General features: G+C 42.1%; 1 protein-coding gene across 1 annotated transcript in view; it reads left to right on the top strand.

Annotated features, from left to right (window-relative positions):
* The window catches only part of LOC134611530 (guanine nucleotide-binding protein subunit alpha-15-like), a 111,330-nt gene extending 99,494 nt beyond the window's left edge, over positions 1 to 11,836 (top strand). The window contains exon 7 of the mRNA XM_063455484.1: positions 11,316 to 11,836. Within this exon, the coding sequence (XP_063311554.1) occupies positions 11,316 to 11,545 (230 nt within the window). The 3' untranslated portion in view covers positions 11,546 to 11,836. The remainder of the gene's footprint in view (positions 1 to 11,315) is intronic.
* The last annotated feature ends 1,921 nt before the right edge of the window (positions 11,837 to 13,757 follow it).

The raw sequence follows: 13,757 nt of genomic DNA, 5'->3' as shown, positions 1-13,757 counted from the left end.
TAAATCCATAACCCCTAACAGCAGTGTCCAGTGAAGCAGGAAGTCAATGGGTGGGGTAAAAGGGTTGGGCCCCTGGTGTGAATCACGTGACCAGACCTGCCAAAAGGGGAGAACATGCCCAAAAAGGTCCAAAGAATTGGAAGGCCAGCCTGGCATGAATGCAGGTCAGGCTGCCCGCCCATCCTGCAGGCTGTCCAACTAAGGGCATACTAAGCAGGTAGCACCCTGAGTTTGACATAAATGCTTCTAATGATGCTCTCACTCCATGCTTTCTAAGGACTGTCCCCTAGCACTCGCTGGTCCACTTGTCTCCTTACCTTCTTATTAGCAGGCAGAAGTTCCTGGTATATAGTCTGAGACAGAGAAAAGGTGTATGTAGTGAGTGTAGAAGAAAGGGGATATGCCACAGTGTTAGAGAGACCAACGTCTGCATTACCTAAACTAATTTTATTGTCAGCCAGTCCACACAAGTTTTGTTCACATACATCCCTCTTAAGATTCCAAACTTAAAGGGACACTATAGTCACCAGAACAACTACAGCTTATTGTATTTGTTCTGGTAAGTAGAATCATTCCATTCAGGCCTTTTGCAGTAAACACTGTCTTTTCAGAGAAAATAACTCAACTGACCACTCCTTAGATGGCTGCTAGAGGTGCTTCCTGGGGCAGTACTGCCTAGTGTGCAGCACTGCCATTCAGTGTCTCCACCCTCTGCATGCAGACAATGAACTTTCCTCAAAGAGATGCATTGATTCAATTTATCTTTATGAGGAGATGCTGATTGGCCAGGGCTATGTTGGACTTGTGCTGGCTCTGCCCCTGATCTGCCTAGTTGACAGTCTCAGCCAATCCTATGGGGAAGTATTGTAATTTGCTCAGACCACCACTTCTGATGATGTCAGCAGACAGTCAGTTCAGAGGCAGAGCCAGCAGCTGCAGACTTGAATACAAGTTATATTTTACTATACTTAGGGAGGCAAGAAGGGGCCAGGTGGTTTTAACATAATAACAATAACATAATGATTGTGTTCCTGACCCTATAGTGCTCCTTTAAGCAAGAGTATGTGAAGAGTAGTTAGGGTTGCCACCTTTCTTGGAATAAAATACCAGCCTTAATCATTTGTGTAATCACAAGGAGTGACATCAGAGAAAATTCTGTAAAATCACCAACAAACTACTCACAGTTTGATTCTGCTGTATAGATGGATGGCTCCCAGTGTCTCAGTCACGCAAGTCACCCAGTGTCTCAGTGTCCCTATGTATCACAGTGTCAGTGTCCCAATGCCTCAGTGTGTCCCCATGTCACTAGGATACTGGGGACACAGTGAGACATGGGGACACTGAGAGACATGGGGACACTGAGAGACATGGGGACACTGAGAGACATGGGGACACTGAGAGAGCCGGGGACACAGAGACATGGGGACACTGGGAGACATGGGGACAATGAGACATTTAGGGAAACTGAGAGAAATGGGGACACTAGGGACACAGACACTGGGAGGCATGGGGACACTGAAACATTTCGGACACTAGGGACACAGAGACATGGGAACACAGGCACTGGGAGACTAGGGTACACTGGGGGACACTGGCTGGGAAACAGACACTTGGGGACACTGGGAGACATAGGGACAGTTGTGGACATAGACATGAGGACACTGGGACACATGGGGACACTAGGCACACTGAGAGACATGGGACACAGACACTGGGAGACATGGGGACACTGAAACATTTGGGGACACTAAGACACTAGGGACACAGACATGGGGACACTGTGAGACTAGGGGACACTGGCTGGGATACATAGGGACAGTTGTGGACATAGACATGGGGACACTGGGATATATAGGGACACTGAGACACATGGGGACACTAGGCACACTGAGAGACATGGGACTCAGACACTGGGAGACTTGGGGACACTGAGACACTAGCGAGACTGGATGGGGGACACTGGAAGAAATGGGGACATAGTGTCTCCGTGTCCCAATGTCTCAGTGTCTCCCAATGTCTCACAGCGTCCCCATGTGTCTCAGCATCCCCATGTTTTCCAGTGTCCCCAAGTGTCTCAGTGTTTCCAGGTCTCCCAGTGTCTGTGTCCCCATGTGTCCTAGTGTCCCCATGTGTCCGCTAGTGTCTGTGTCCCTATGTGTCCCCAGTGTCTGTGTCTCCTAGTGTCTCAGTGTCCCTTAGTGTCTCAGTGTCCCCATGTGTCCCCTAGTGTCTCAGTGTCCCCATGTGTCCCTGCTGCCTTTCCCCCCATCCCTCACTTACCTGAGCTGTAGAGCTGCTGTCTGGACTATGAGCTGTGTTGCTGCTCCCCCATGGATCAGTAAGTAGTAGAGAGAGGCAGGCAAATGCTGTAACTTCCTATCCCTGCCTCTCTCCACACACAGTGACCCCTACTGGCTGGTGCTGGTATTGCAGAGTAATCTAATTATTTTGAGAAAAATACCTGCATTTGTATTGCTGGTATTACTGCAATACCGTCACGGCACGGCAGCCTCAAATATTGGCTGTGCCAGTAAAATACCAGTCAGGTGGCAAACCTAAGAGTAGTGTGTAAAAAAAAAAACATTTTTTTTTTTTTAAATGGGCCTATTCCATGGGCCTGGGCCTGGAGCTGCAGCTCCATCAGCCCCTATGTTAATCCGGCCCTGTTCACAGGCCCATGTTAATGCTAGGATTTGTTATGTAATTAAAATAAAACAATAAACAGCCACCATCAACAAAACCCCAGACAATTTAAAAAAATGTTTTGCAGCCCCTGGATGAATGTTTAAAGGACCACTCTAGGCACCCAGACCACTTCAGCTTAATGAAGTGGTCTGGGTGCCAGGTCATTCTAGGGTTAACCCATTTTTTCATAATCATAGCAGTTTCAGAGAAACTGCTATGTTTATGAATGGGTTAAGCCTTCCCCCTATGTCCTCTAGTGGCTGTCTCATTGACAGCCGCTAGAGGCGCTTGCGTGCTTCTCACTGTGATTTTCACAGTGAGAGCACGCCAGCGTCCATAGGAAAGCATTGTGAATGCTTTCCTATGTGACCGGGTGAATGCGCGCGCAGCTCTTGCCGCGCGTGCGCATTCAGCCGACGGGGAGGAGAAGAGGAGGATCGGAGGAGGAGAGCAGGAGGAGATCTCTCCGCCCAGCGCTGGAAAAAGGTAAGTTTTTACCCCTTTCCCCTTTCCAGAGCCGGGCGGGAGGGGGTCCCTGAGGGTGGGGGCACCCTCAGGGCACTCTAGTGCCAGGAAAATGAGTATGCTTTCCTGGCACTAGAGTGGTCCTTTAACCCCTTAAGGACCAAACTTCTGGAATAAAAGGGAATCATGACATGCCACACACGTCATGTGTCCTTAAGGGGTTAAGGACCTTGACTCATTGGTAGTGTAGTTCTTGGGGTGGGGGCAGGCTTTTCCTACCGAAACTAGCTTCTCTCTTGATTATTTCTTTTTTTCTCCTTCTTCTCTTTATATTTGGTTTTCTGCTTGCAGGGTTAAGTTTTTCCTCATTCCTGCTTTTTTTCACATACCTTCCTAAACTTCTCATTCTCTCCATTGTTTGTGATGTACCATCATAGGAGCCTGTTTTCTAGGCAATCCTTTTAATACGCTGGCTCTATTGTTAATATTAATATTTCTCTTTTGTGTTGCTATACAAAACTTCAATAAAATATGTTAATTACAAAATATATACTGACACAAAGTAAGGAGTACTTTGTCTATTTTTCCTGTGCTAGACAAAAGGCAGAGCTACCTTTTGTAAAGCTTGTAATTTCACCCCCCAAAAAGCTCTTTCTTTACACATGAGCAAGAGTACAGTGCCCACAAGGGACAGATTAAGGTGAATATACTGCACCCATGGCCACTGGACCCTCGACAGCGATGTCAATGTCAGAGGTCTTTGCAAATCATGATGCTTTAAGGTCAAGAACTGCTTAGAATGTGTAGAATCCCAAAATCCCTTTATGCATTTTACAGTAAGTACTCATTGAAACAGACTCTTCATATATGAGAGGCCACAAGTAACTGCCCACAATAAACTGCCTGGTCCTCATTGCCACTGTTAAAGGGGCACTAAAAAATCCCATAACCTTCTAAAGCTTGTTATGGTTATGGTGATCTTAGTCTATTGTAATTTGATCACTGTTCACTTTGATCACTTTGGTTTTCTGTTAAATCATTTTTAACCAGGCTGATAAACACTGTGACTCTCCCTGTCAACCATAGTCTGCCCTTCTACAGCAATATTGATAATAAGGTAATTACAGTCCATCATTTTCTAATGCAGCATTTACTTCCCAGTAATATTTGCTAGTGTGTTACTACAGTATGTATTTATTTTATTTTTTTTATTCTTTTTACGCCAACTGCAGAATTATAATTGTAAGGTCAAATCATACTCTAGTCTAGCACTGGCAATGGACAAAACATGGATTTTATTGGGGACCTGCAAGTGATTGCATATCTCATACACTCAACACCAAAATGTTATTTTCCGAAACGATATTTTATTTTTTACTATATTTTTAAAGATGAAATGTCACTTTTATGAAAATTACACCATTGAAAAACACCTATAGTGCCAGGCAACAAGTCAATAGCACAATCGTAGGGTCTGTGAGGCGGTAATTTGTCAGCCTCCCTTTTATCGTAGACAGTCTTTAGAGATAAGTACTGAGAGGGTATAGCCGTAGACAAAGGAGGAATGGTAGGTACATTAATAGAATTCAAAGGCGTGACTTCAATAGTACAAGACTCGTAGCAGGCTGCACTCCATGATTTTATTTGCCCTGTCTCCCAGTCAAAAATGGGATTGTGAGCACGTAACCATGGATACCCTAACACTAATTGTGAAGAGGGAGAGGTGATGACCTGGAACCGAATGGTTTCATAGTGTAAAACCCCTGTGTACATGTATAACGGTACAGTCTCATGAGTAACAACTGGAGAACTTAATGGTCTACCATCTATGGCCTCAACGGCCAAGGGTATCTCCTTCTCTCTGATGGGAATGTTGTTTCACTTTACAAAACCAGAGTCTATAAAATTTTCAGCTGCCCCAGAGTCAACCAGAGCATATATGTTTTCAACTATACAACTCTCTCCCATATGTAAAGAAACCGGGAGAAGCAAGCGGTTAGAAGGCAATTTAGGAGACTTAGATATCACACCCAAGGCCAGTCCCCTATAAGGTCTTAGGTGCGAGAGTTTTCCGTGAGCAAAGGACATTCCTTTACCATATGGTCTCTCCTACCACAGTATAGGCAGAGTCCCTCCCTTCTCCTATGTAATTTCTCAGTATCAGAGAGTTTGGCAACCCCTAATTGCATAGGTTCCTCCTCAGATACTTTAACACTCTCCGGTATATTAACTCTGGGGTTAATAGGTGTAACGAAACATCTATTCCTGTTCTTAGTATAGAGCCTGTCACAAATTCTATTATCTATATCAATGAGGTAATCAATAAGGTCCTCTAAGGCAATAGGAAGCTCCTTAGCTGCTACCTCGTCCAATATAGAGTCTGATCAACTTTCCATGAAGCGGTAGTTAACCCAGTGTTGGTCCAATCTACCTGTGAGGCAAGGGTATGAAACTGAATAGCATAATCAGCCACAGACCTAGAACCCTGTTTAATTCTCATTAATGCTCTTGCGGCATTCTTTGGCCTTTTTTATTGTGTCAAAAGTTCTGCGAAAAGCCGTAAGAAAACTGTTGAAATCATGCACCATAGGTCCATTAGCTTCCCAAATAGGATTTGCCCACTCAAGTGCTTTATCGGTAAGTTGGTGCATAAAGAACCAAACCTTAGACCTCTCTGTGGGAAATGAACGTGGATACATCTCAAAGTGGAATTCTATTTGATTAATGAACCCTCTGCATGTCTTAGAGTCCCCTCCGTACCTAGGAGGAGGTGTTAAATGGGCCGAAGTATTAGGAAAAGTAGATACCTCAGGAAGAAGGGGTGTAGGAGGGTTAGGTGTGGTTGCTCGAATGGTTCTAGCTAAGAGCGTCTGGAGAGCCTGGGCTATCTGATCCATACGGTGATCCTGCTCTATAAATCTAGCCTCATGGGACGCCATCTGTTGAGCTAAATCTGCGGGGTCCATGGCCCTATCGTAATGTAACGAGAATATACCCCTACACACAGGATCCAGCTAAACAGAAGGCAACACAGAGGAGAGATACATCTACCGGACCTTAGAATGTCCGGACTCGACGTATATGAGAGGAGACAGAGTCAGGAACGATCCGAGGTCAAGGGCACAAAGAGACAGCGTAAACTAGGAGTAGCCGGGGTCTGGTACACAGTAAACAGCAAGCCGGCAAACAGAACAGATAAGGACAAAGCGAAAAAGAAGTCAGAATACAAAGCCAAGGTCAATACGAAGAAACACAACTGAACACCACAAGCGCTAAAGGGAACTGTAACAGAAACCACGATAGGGCAAGGAACTAAGGAAAAAAGGTAAGTTTAAATAGCTTCTAAACTAATGTGATTGACTCCTGTCATATCCACACCCCCAAAAGGTAAGTGTATGGGGAGTGTGGTATGGCAGGGGCCAATGGGAGCCTTTTGGCAATTTAGGCTCCCACTGTCTCTTTAAGAACGCGCCCGAGAGTCGCGGCGCGCTCTTAGATACAGGCGGGACACGTGACCGCTTCTCGCGGTCACTGCCCGCCTTCCATTTGAAGCTGTCGGATGAGCCGCGCGCGGCTCGTGCAGCAGCAGGACCGCGCACGGCTCGAAGAGAGGACTGCGGCCGGCCCCCGGATAAGGTAAGTAACGCTACACTCATAAGCCCTTACGCTGCCATGAACGTATGCATTAACACGTTTCTGCTTTCCTTGTCTCTGTGTAAAATCAGCTGCTGGGAATACTCAAAGAAGTCACACCAGTTCAGATGGATTATCAATAAGCATTCAAAGGCTTAATGCATCGTACATCGTATATATAAAATGGCATTAGTCTACTGCGCATGTGTACATGAAAACAAAGGACAGTTTGAGAGTCTTATCTACAAGGATAAAGCGAAAGTAACATTTCATAAATATCCTGCAGAAAAAAACTGCTGACAGAAGCAGGAGTAAGTGTATACGTGGAAGGACCTAACTAGGGTGAAGGTTTTAACCCTTTATTTACTTTGATTTATGACAATTCCCATCTTCTGACACCACCGGTTGAGAGTTCTTTGGGACTTTAATTAGATCTTCACCTCGATTCCCTTGCCATCTAAAACCAAGGAAGACTTGTCCAGATATCTATGGGTTACAGGATAATATGTGTTATTAAATCCATGTCTCATTTTGCAATACATCCATAGGTTAATATATAACTTGAACTAAAGGGACACTATAGTCACCAGAACAACTACAGCTTATTGTATTCATTCTAGTGAGTATAATCATTACCTTCAGGCTTTTTGCAGTAAACACTGTCTTTTCAGAGAAAAGGGATAACACCACTGGCCACTCCTCAGATGGCTACTAGAGGTGCTTCCTGGGGCAGTGCTGCACAGTGTCTCTGCATGGAGACACTGAACTTTCATCATAGAAATGCATTGATTCAATATATCTCTATGATGAGATGCTTATTGGCCAGAACTGTGTTTGGCTCTGCCCTTGATCTGCCTCCTTGACAGTCTCAGCCACTCCTACTGGAAAGCATGGTGATTGGCTCAGAACAACACTTCTGATGATGTCAGCCAAACAGGCAGATCAGGGGTAGAGCTAGCAGCTGCAGACTTGAACAAAAGTTAGATATTACTATATTTAGGGGCCAGGTGGGCTAAATGGTGGTTTTAATACTGTAGGGTTAGGAATACATGTTTGTGTTCCTGACCCTATAGTGTTTCTTTAACTTTTTTTCTTGCAATGCTCCATTTTTTATATATTTTATTATTAACAATTAATTATTTTTATTATTATTACAGCGCACAAATGGATTGACAACTTACCTGGGGTCTACCGGGTATCAGTAACCTACTCCAGGAGAGGCAGAAGCTCTCTGCACTGAGCTAAGCCGGTGGAGCACTCAGCCAATAAGTTAACCCTGCACTAAAGGGCTTAGCTCAGGTTAGCTCCTGGAGGCTGAAACTCGAGCCTAGCTTAACCTATGTAAGTTGCCCATCCATTTGCAAACAGTTTGACTATCTACCCTGGAACGGCACCATGGCACTACTGACATCTTACCCTGGGAGGGCACTCCTGGCACCAGGCAGCAAGCTGTAGTAGTTATGATACTTAGATTGCTCTTTTAAAGATTTAGCAAATACATTTAGCAAGACAAAGCCAGTTTTAACACTGCAAATGAAGAGAAGAAATATACATTTTGGTATATGAATAAAAAGTGTCATGTTTTGAAAAGTGGCCTAAAAAACTACAAGTGGAGTAGTCACTATGGAAACCAGTGGAATAAGCAGGCACTTTTGCATTGGTGACTTCTTTTCCATGTTTGCCCCACTTTGCAGAAGAGACACTTTTTATACATAAAAACAGAGTTTGTGAGAACTTTGAGAATGGACTTGGAGGAACTCTGTAGCTTGCCCTTTGGTATATCCCCGCTCAGGTTTCAAAATTGTTTTTGCTAACTTGTGCCATTAAAGAGAGAACCTGTTTCAAGGAATATCAGAATAATCCCACCCATAAAGGCAGTCCATAACAGAGAGGCAAGTACTCTCTGCACGAGAGATACAGCAACCCTGGACAATCGTTTGGGCCATCTTTGGGCTTCGTCAGGCCCATTTGATTGTAATTTCTCCTTTTCTCTATATGTTTTTTGTATGCTGACTGCATATGCAAAAGACAGAGCTTCTAATAATGGTTGACATGGATCCAAGATGGAGGCATCCAGTTGCAGGATTAAGATCTGTGGATTTCTACATTTAATGTTATTTTTACATTTCAAAAATACTTAATTGTTAAATATAGGGATAAGTAAACATATTATTAAAATACATGCAAGTGGAAGTTCCTCTTTAATCTTTTTTATGGACTGCATCCCCTTTGAAGAGTGTGTTTCCTGAAAAACAAATTTCCTTCTAGGAATATCAGTTTATACCAGCAATGGGCACTGTTATAAGCTGAAATATAGGCAGTCACTCTCAACCAATTACAGCTGCCTATTGCTGCTCAGGCTAATGCTTCCTTATTGGCCCAAGCAGCACTGAGTGGATGGGCTGTTGGGGACTCTTGTTTAACTCCTTAAGGACGGCAGTTGTGCTATGCCATCCTTGGGGACCTGGTTCTAAATGCCAGCGGGCTGCATAGCACTTCTCCGCTGTCCTTTGTACTTACCTGCTGGCCGGCGATCACGGTGGGGATACTCACCTGGCATCCCAGGGAGTCCCCCTGCTGCCGTTCTTTCCCCCTGGACCATGTGATCACGAGGTCCACAGCAGTGCCAGCAGGGGGAGTGCCTGTAATAACAGGTACTCACACTGCTGCCTGAAAAAAGTAAAAAAAAAGTTTTAAAAACAGTTTAACCCCTTAAGGACACATGACATGTGTGACATGTCATGATTCCCTTTTATTCCAGAAGTTTGGTGCTTAAGGGGTTAAAATAAAATATATATTTAGATCATATATATAATCTAAGTATAAATATATATATATATGTATATATATATGTATATATATATATATATATATATATATATATATATATATATATATATATACATACACATACATACACGGTCTAATATAATTAGATAAATATCAAAATGCACGTTGAATGATATTTATTAAATATATATAATTATTATTATATATATATCATTTACAATAAATTAATATGTAAATACGTTTAAAAATAAAAATAACAAAATAATTAAAATAAATAATTAAAACATATATGTGTACTTTTGTTTTAACTGTATTTTGATATCAATATATATATATATTGATATCAAAATACATGTAGAACGAAATAATATATATATCTATATACTTAAGTATATATGTATATATCACTATATGTATACCTACCTATATAACTACCTATATAAATAAAATAATTTTAAAATTTTTATATATATATATACACATACGTATATGTATATATATATATATATAATAATTCTACGTATAAATTTATGTAATAATTTTACATAATAAGGTTTAGTTTATTAATTACAATTTGCGGGACCTGCCTGACAACCCAGGCTGAAAGTCCAGGGAATTTAATTTGCTAGCACTAAATTTAACCCTGTAACTTTCCAAGACACCATAAAACCTGTACATGGGGGATACTGTTTTACTTGGAAAACTTTGCTGAACACAAATATGAAGACTTAGCTGAACACAAATATTCAATATTTCAAGACAGTAAAATGTATTACAACGATGATATCATCAGTGAAAGTAAAATTTTTTGCATTTTCCACACACAAATGGCACTTACACTGACGATGTAATTGTTGTGATACTTCTTACTGTTTTGAAACACTAATATTTGGGTTAAGCGAAGTCTCCTGAGTATAACAGTACCCCTCATGTATAGGTTTTATGGTGTTTTCAAACGTTACAGAGTCAAACATAAGGTTTGCATTTCAGTTTTTTCACATTGAAATTCGCCAGATTGGTTACGTTGCCTTTGAGACCGTATGGTAGCCCAGGAATGAAAATTAACCCCATGATGGCATACCATTTGCAATAGTAGACAACACAATGTATTGCAAATAGGGTATGTCGAGTCTTTTCTAGAAGCCATAGTTACATAGCTCTAAAGAGACAGATGAAAGTTTCCATGATGACCACTGTCCACTGCCGTAAGCACCTTCGATGGGGATGTGAGTATCAGAACTAGGTGCTGGAGCAGTTAAAGAAGGTTGTTTTGTCTGATGAATCACATTTAGATCAAGTCGAAGGCCGGGCGCTTGTGCATTATTTATCTGTGGAAGAGATGGCAGCATGATGCACTATGGGAAGAAGGCAGGCTGGCGGAGGCAGTGTTATGTTCTGAGAAACATGACAGAGTTCAAGGTGTCGCCTTGGCCTTCAAACTCTCCAGATCCTAATACGATTGAGCAACTGTGGGATGTGCTGGAACACATCCATGTAGCCCCCTCCTTGCAACTTGCAGGACTTAGAGGTTCTGCTGTTATTGTCTTGGTGTCAGATACCACAGGACACATTCAGCCTGTTTGTAATGCTGGGAAAAATTGGAATATATCAAATTGCTTATTGTGCCTATATAAGTGCTTGTAATTTGGAATTCATCTTAAATTCCCAGCAATTCTCACTGTAGTGGATAATTCTATTTGAATCACTGTATTACTCTATCTGTACTCTCATTTTTTTTATAGGTCCCCGGCGAAATACCGAGACTGCTAAGAAGTTCATTTTTGAAACCTACAATGAGATTTTCAACAAAACAAAAGTACCTGGCATGGCAGTTATAGGAAAAAAGGAAGCAGAGGACAGACTTTACCCTCATTTCACCTGTGCCACAGACACAAACAATATCCAGGCAGTGTTCACTGATGTAAAGGATGCAGTTCTCAGGAAATATCTGATAGATTTAGGCGTTGTGTAGTAGACCATACTGAACACTATGCAGGCTCTCTGTTTTGTTACAACAACCATCTGTGTCTGCGCTTTATACCAAAGCTCAATTGGAACACCTTCTAATGGACACTGCCATTACATTTTATTCTAAAACCTACATTAAATAACATTTGCAATCCTTTAGCTAGGATAGGATTTCCTTCCTGCATCTGTTAGAGTTGTGGATATAAAAGAGATGCTATGGACATGATATACCGTATTTATCGGCGTATAACACGCACCTGCGTATAACACGCACCTCATTTTAAGAAGGAAATTCCAGGAAATTTCCCCCCCTCCCATAGTATTCCCCCCCTCATCCCATAGTGTCCCCCCCCCTTTCCATAGTATTCTCCACCCCCTCCCATAGTATTCTCCACCCCCTCCCATAGTATTCTCCACCCCCTCCCATAGTGTCCCCCCCCTCATCCCATAGTGTTCACCCCCTTTCCACAGTATTCTCCCCCCCTCCCATAGTATTCTCCACCCCCTCCCATAGTGTTCCCCCCCTCATCCCATAGTGTCCCCCCCCTTTCCAAAGTATTCTCCCCCCCTCCCATAGTATTCTCCACCCCCTCCCATAGTGTTTCCCCCCCTCCCATAGTGTCCCCTAGTGCACTTTCCCTCCCCTTGTCCCATAATTACTTACCTGTCTTGAAGCGTGGGCCGGCTTCACAGCGCGCACCGCGGTACTGGAACTTCAATTTCAGGTTCTGGTTTCCGGCGGGACTGAAAGGAAGTGGGTGTATAACACGCACCCATCATTTTCCCCCTATTTTCAGGGAGAAAAAGTGCGTGTTATACGCCGATAAATACGGTAGTTTACTTTATGGATTTGGCTGTTACTGCTACATTGCCTACTCATCTCTGCGCTCACTTATTTGTTACCCACATAGCTGTATATATGTATTTGTTGTCTGTAAATCAGGGAACATTTCTTAATATATTTATATTTATTTATACCATGATTTCAAGTACTGTTTGTCCTGATATATAATAGTATCAATGGCGAAAAAAAAGAGTGAGATTGCCTTACACCATATATGGTGGGCACTGTTCAAATAAGGCAACAAAATATTCTGTAAAATGTCTGCATGTATAACTAAAAGGGTGGAAATTTATGAAATAGCTTTCAAAGACACAGTTGAATTTGCCAATTATTTTCCTAAATACATACATTACAGCCGATAAAAAAATGTAATAGAAGAAAAAGTAAATTGAGCTCAGCACTCTGTCAGCACAAACCTTTATTGTGCCACAGGGCTGGGAATGTTTCAAGTCTCGACTGAACACTGTTCTGTATCAAGTCAAATCATCAAATGTAAACATAATCTATTAGTAACAAGTGTAAACAAGTACAAGACACACAATGAAGACAAAATCTCATCAGAGTGATCTTAAGACATGATCTTTACGTTTTGAGCCTTAAAACTTTATGATATAGAGCAATAATGTCACCCACACCTGTGTTTGACATCACCCCGTCTCTCAGTCCCCCACATGTCACATGTCTATATCTATCATGCCTGACTTTGCATCAGCGTTTTGCAACATTTCTCAGATCATGCATATATATTTTTCGGGATTCCTTCACTATTCATGAACAGGACTATACATGGGACACAAGGTCATGCCTTTAGACGGGAAGAAAGGAGATTTAGTCTAAGGCAAAGGAAAGTTTGTTTTTTTTGTTTGTTTTTTACAGTAAGAACAATAACAATAACAATAATGTATAGATACATTCTATCCAGATGTCTAAACAGCAATTGGATAAATACTTGCAAAACATAATATTCAGGGATATCATTTTTTAATTAGTGGGGTAATAACTTCTGGATCCAAGTAGATATTTGTCATTTTGGGGTCAGGAATGATTCTCTTTCCTTGTTTGCTGCAAATATGGAAGCACTTCAAATAGTTTTTGCCTTCTCTTGGATCAACAACAAAAACAAATGTTAAAGAGGCTAAACTTGATAAACGCGTGTCTCTTTTTAGCTATGTAACTGGGCAACTTTCAGCATGTTCAGCACCTTGTATCTCTTAAGGTAATGCTGGGCCTGCTCACTGTGTCAATCAGCCCTTCAAACAAAATATCCCCAGTAGCCCAGACCACAGAGAGGAGCAGTGGACGACTCTGCACGAGGCAATTCAAGTCCAGACTGCAGGTGATAACAGAGAACTGGGTGACCATTGACAGACAG

This window comes from Pelobates fuscus, chromosome 5, assembly GCF_036172605.1.
Source record: "Pelobates fuscus isolate aPelFus1 chromosome 5, aPelFus1.pri, whole genome shotgun sequence".
Lineage (NCBI taxonomy): Eukaryota > Metazoa > Chordata > Amphibia > Anura > Pelobatidae > Pelobates > Pelobates fuscus.
The sequence above is the reverse complement of the archived record's forward strand: the minus strand, read 5'-3'. Positions and strand labels throughout refer to the sequence as shown.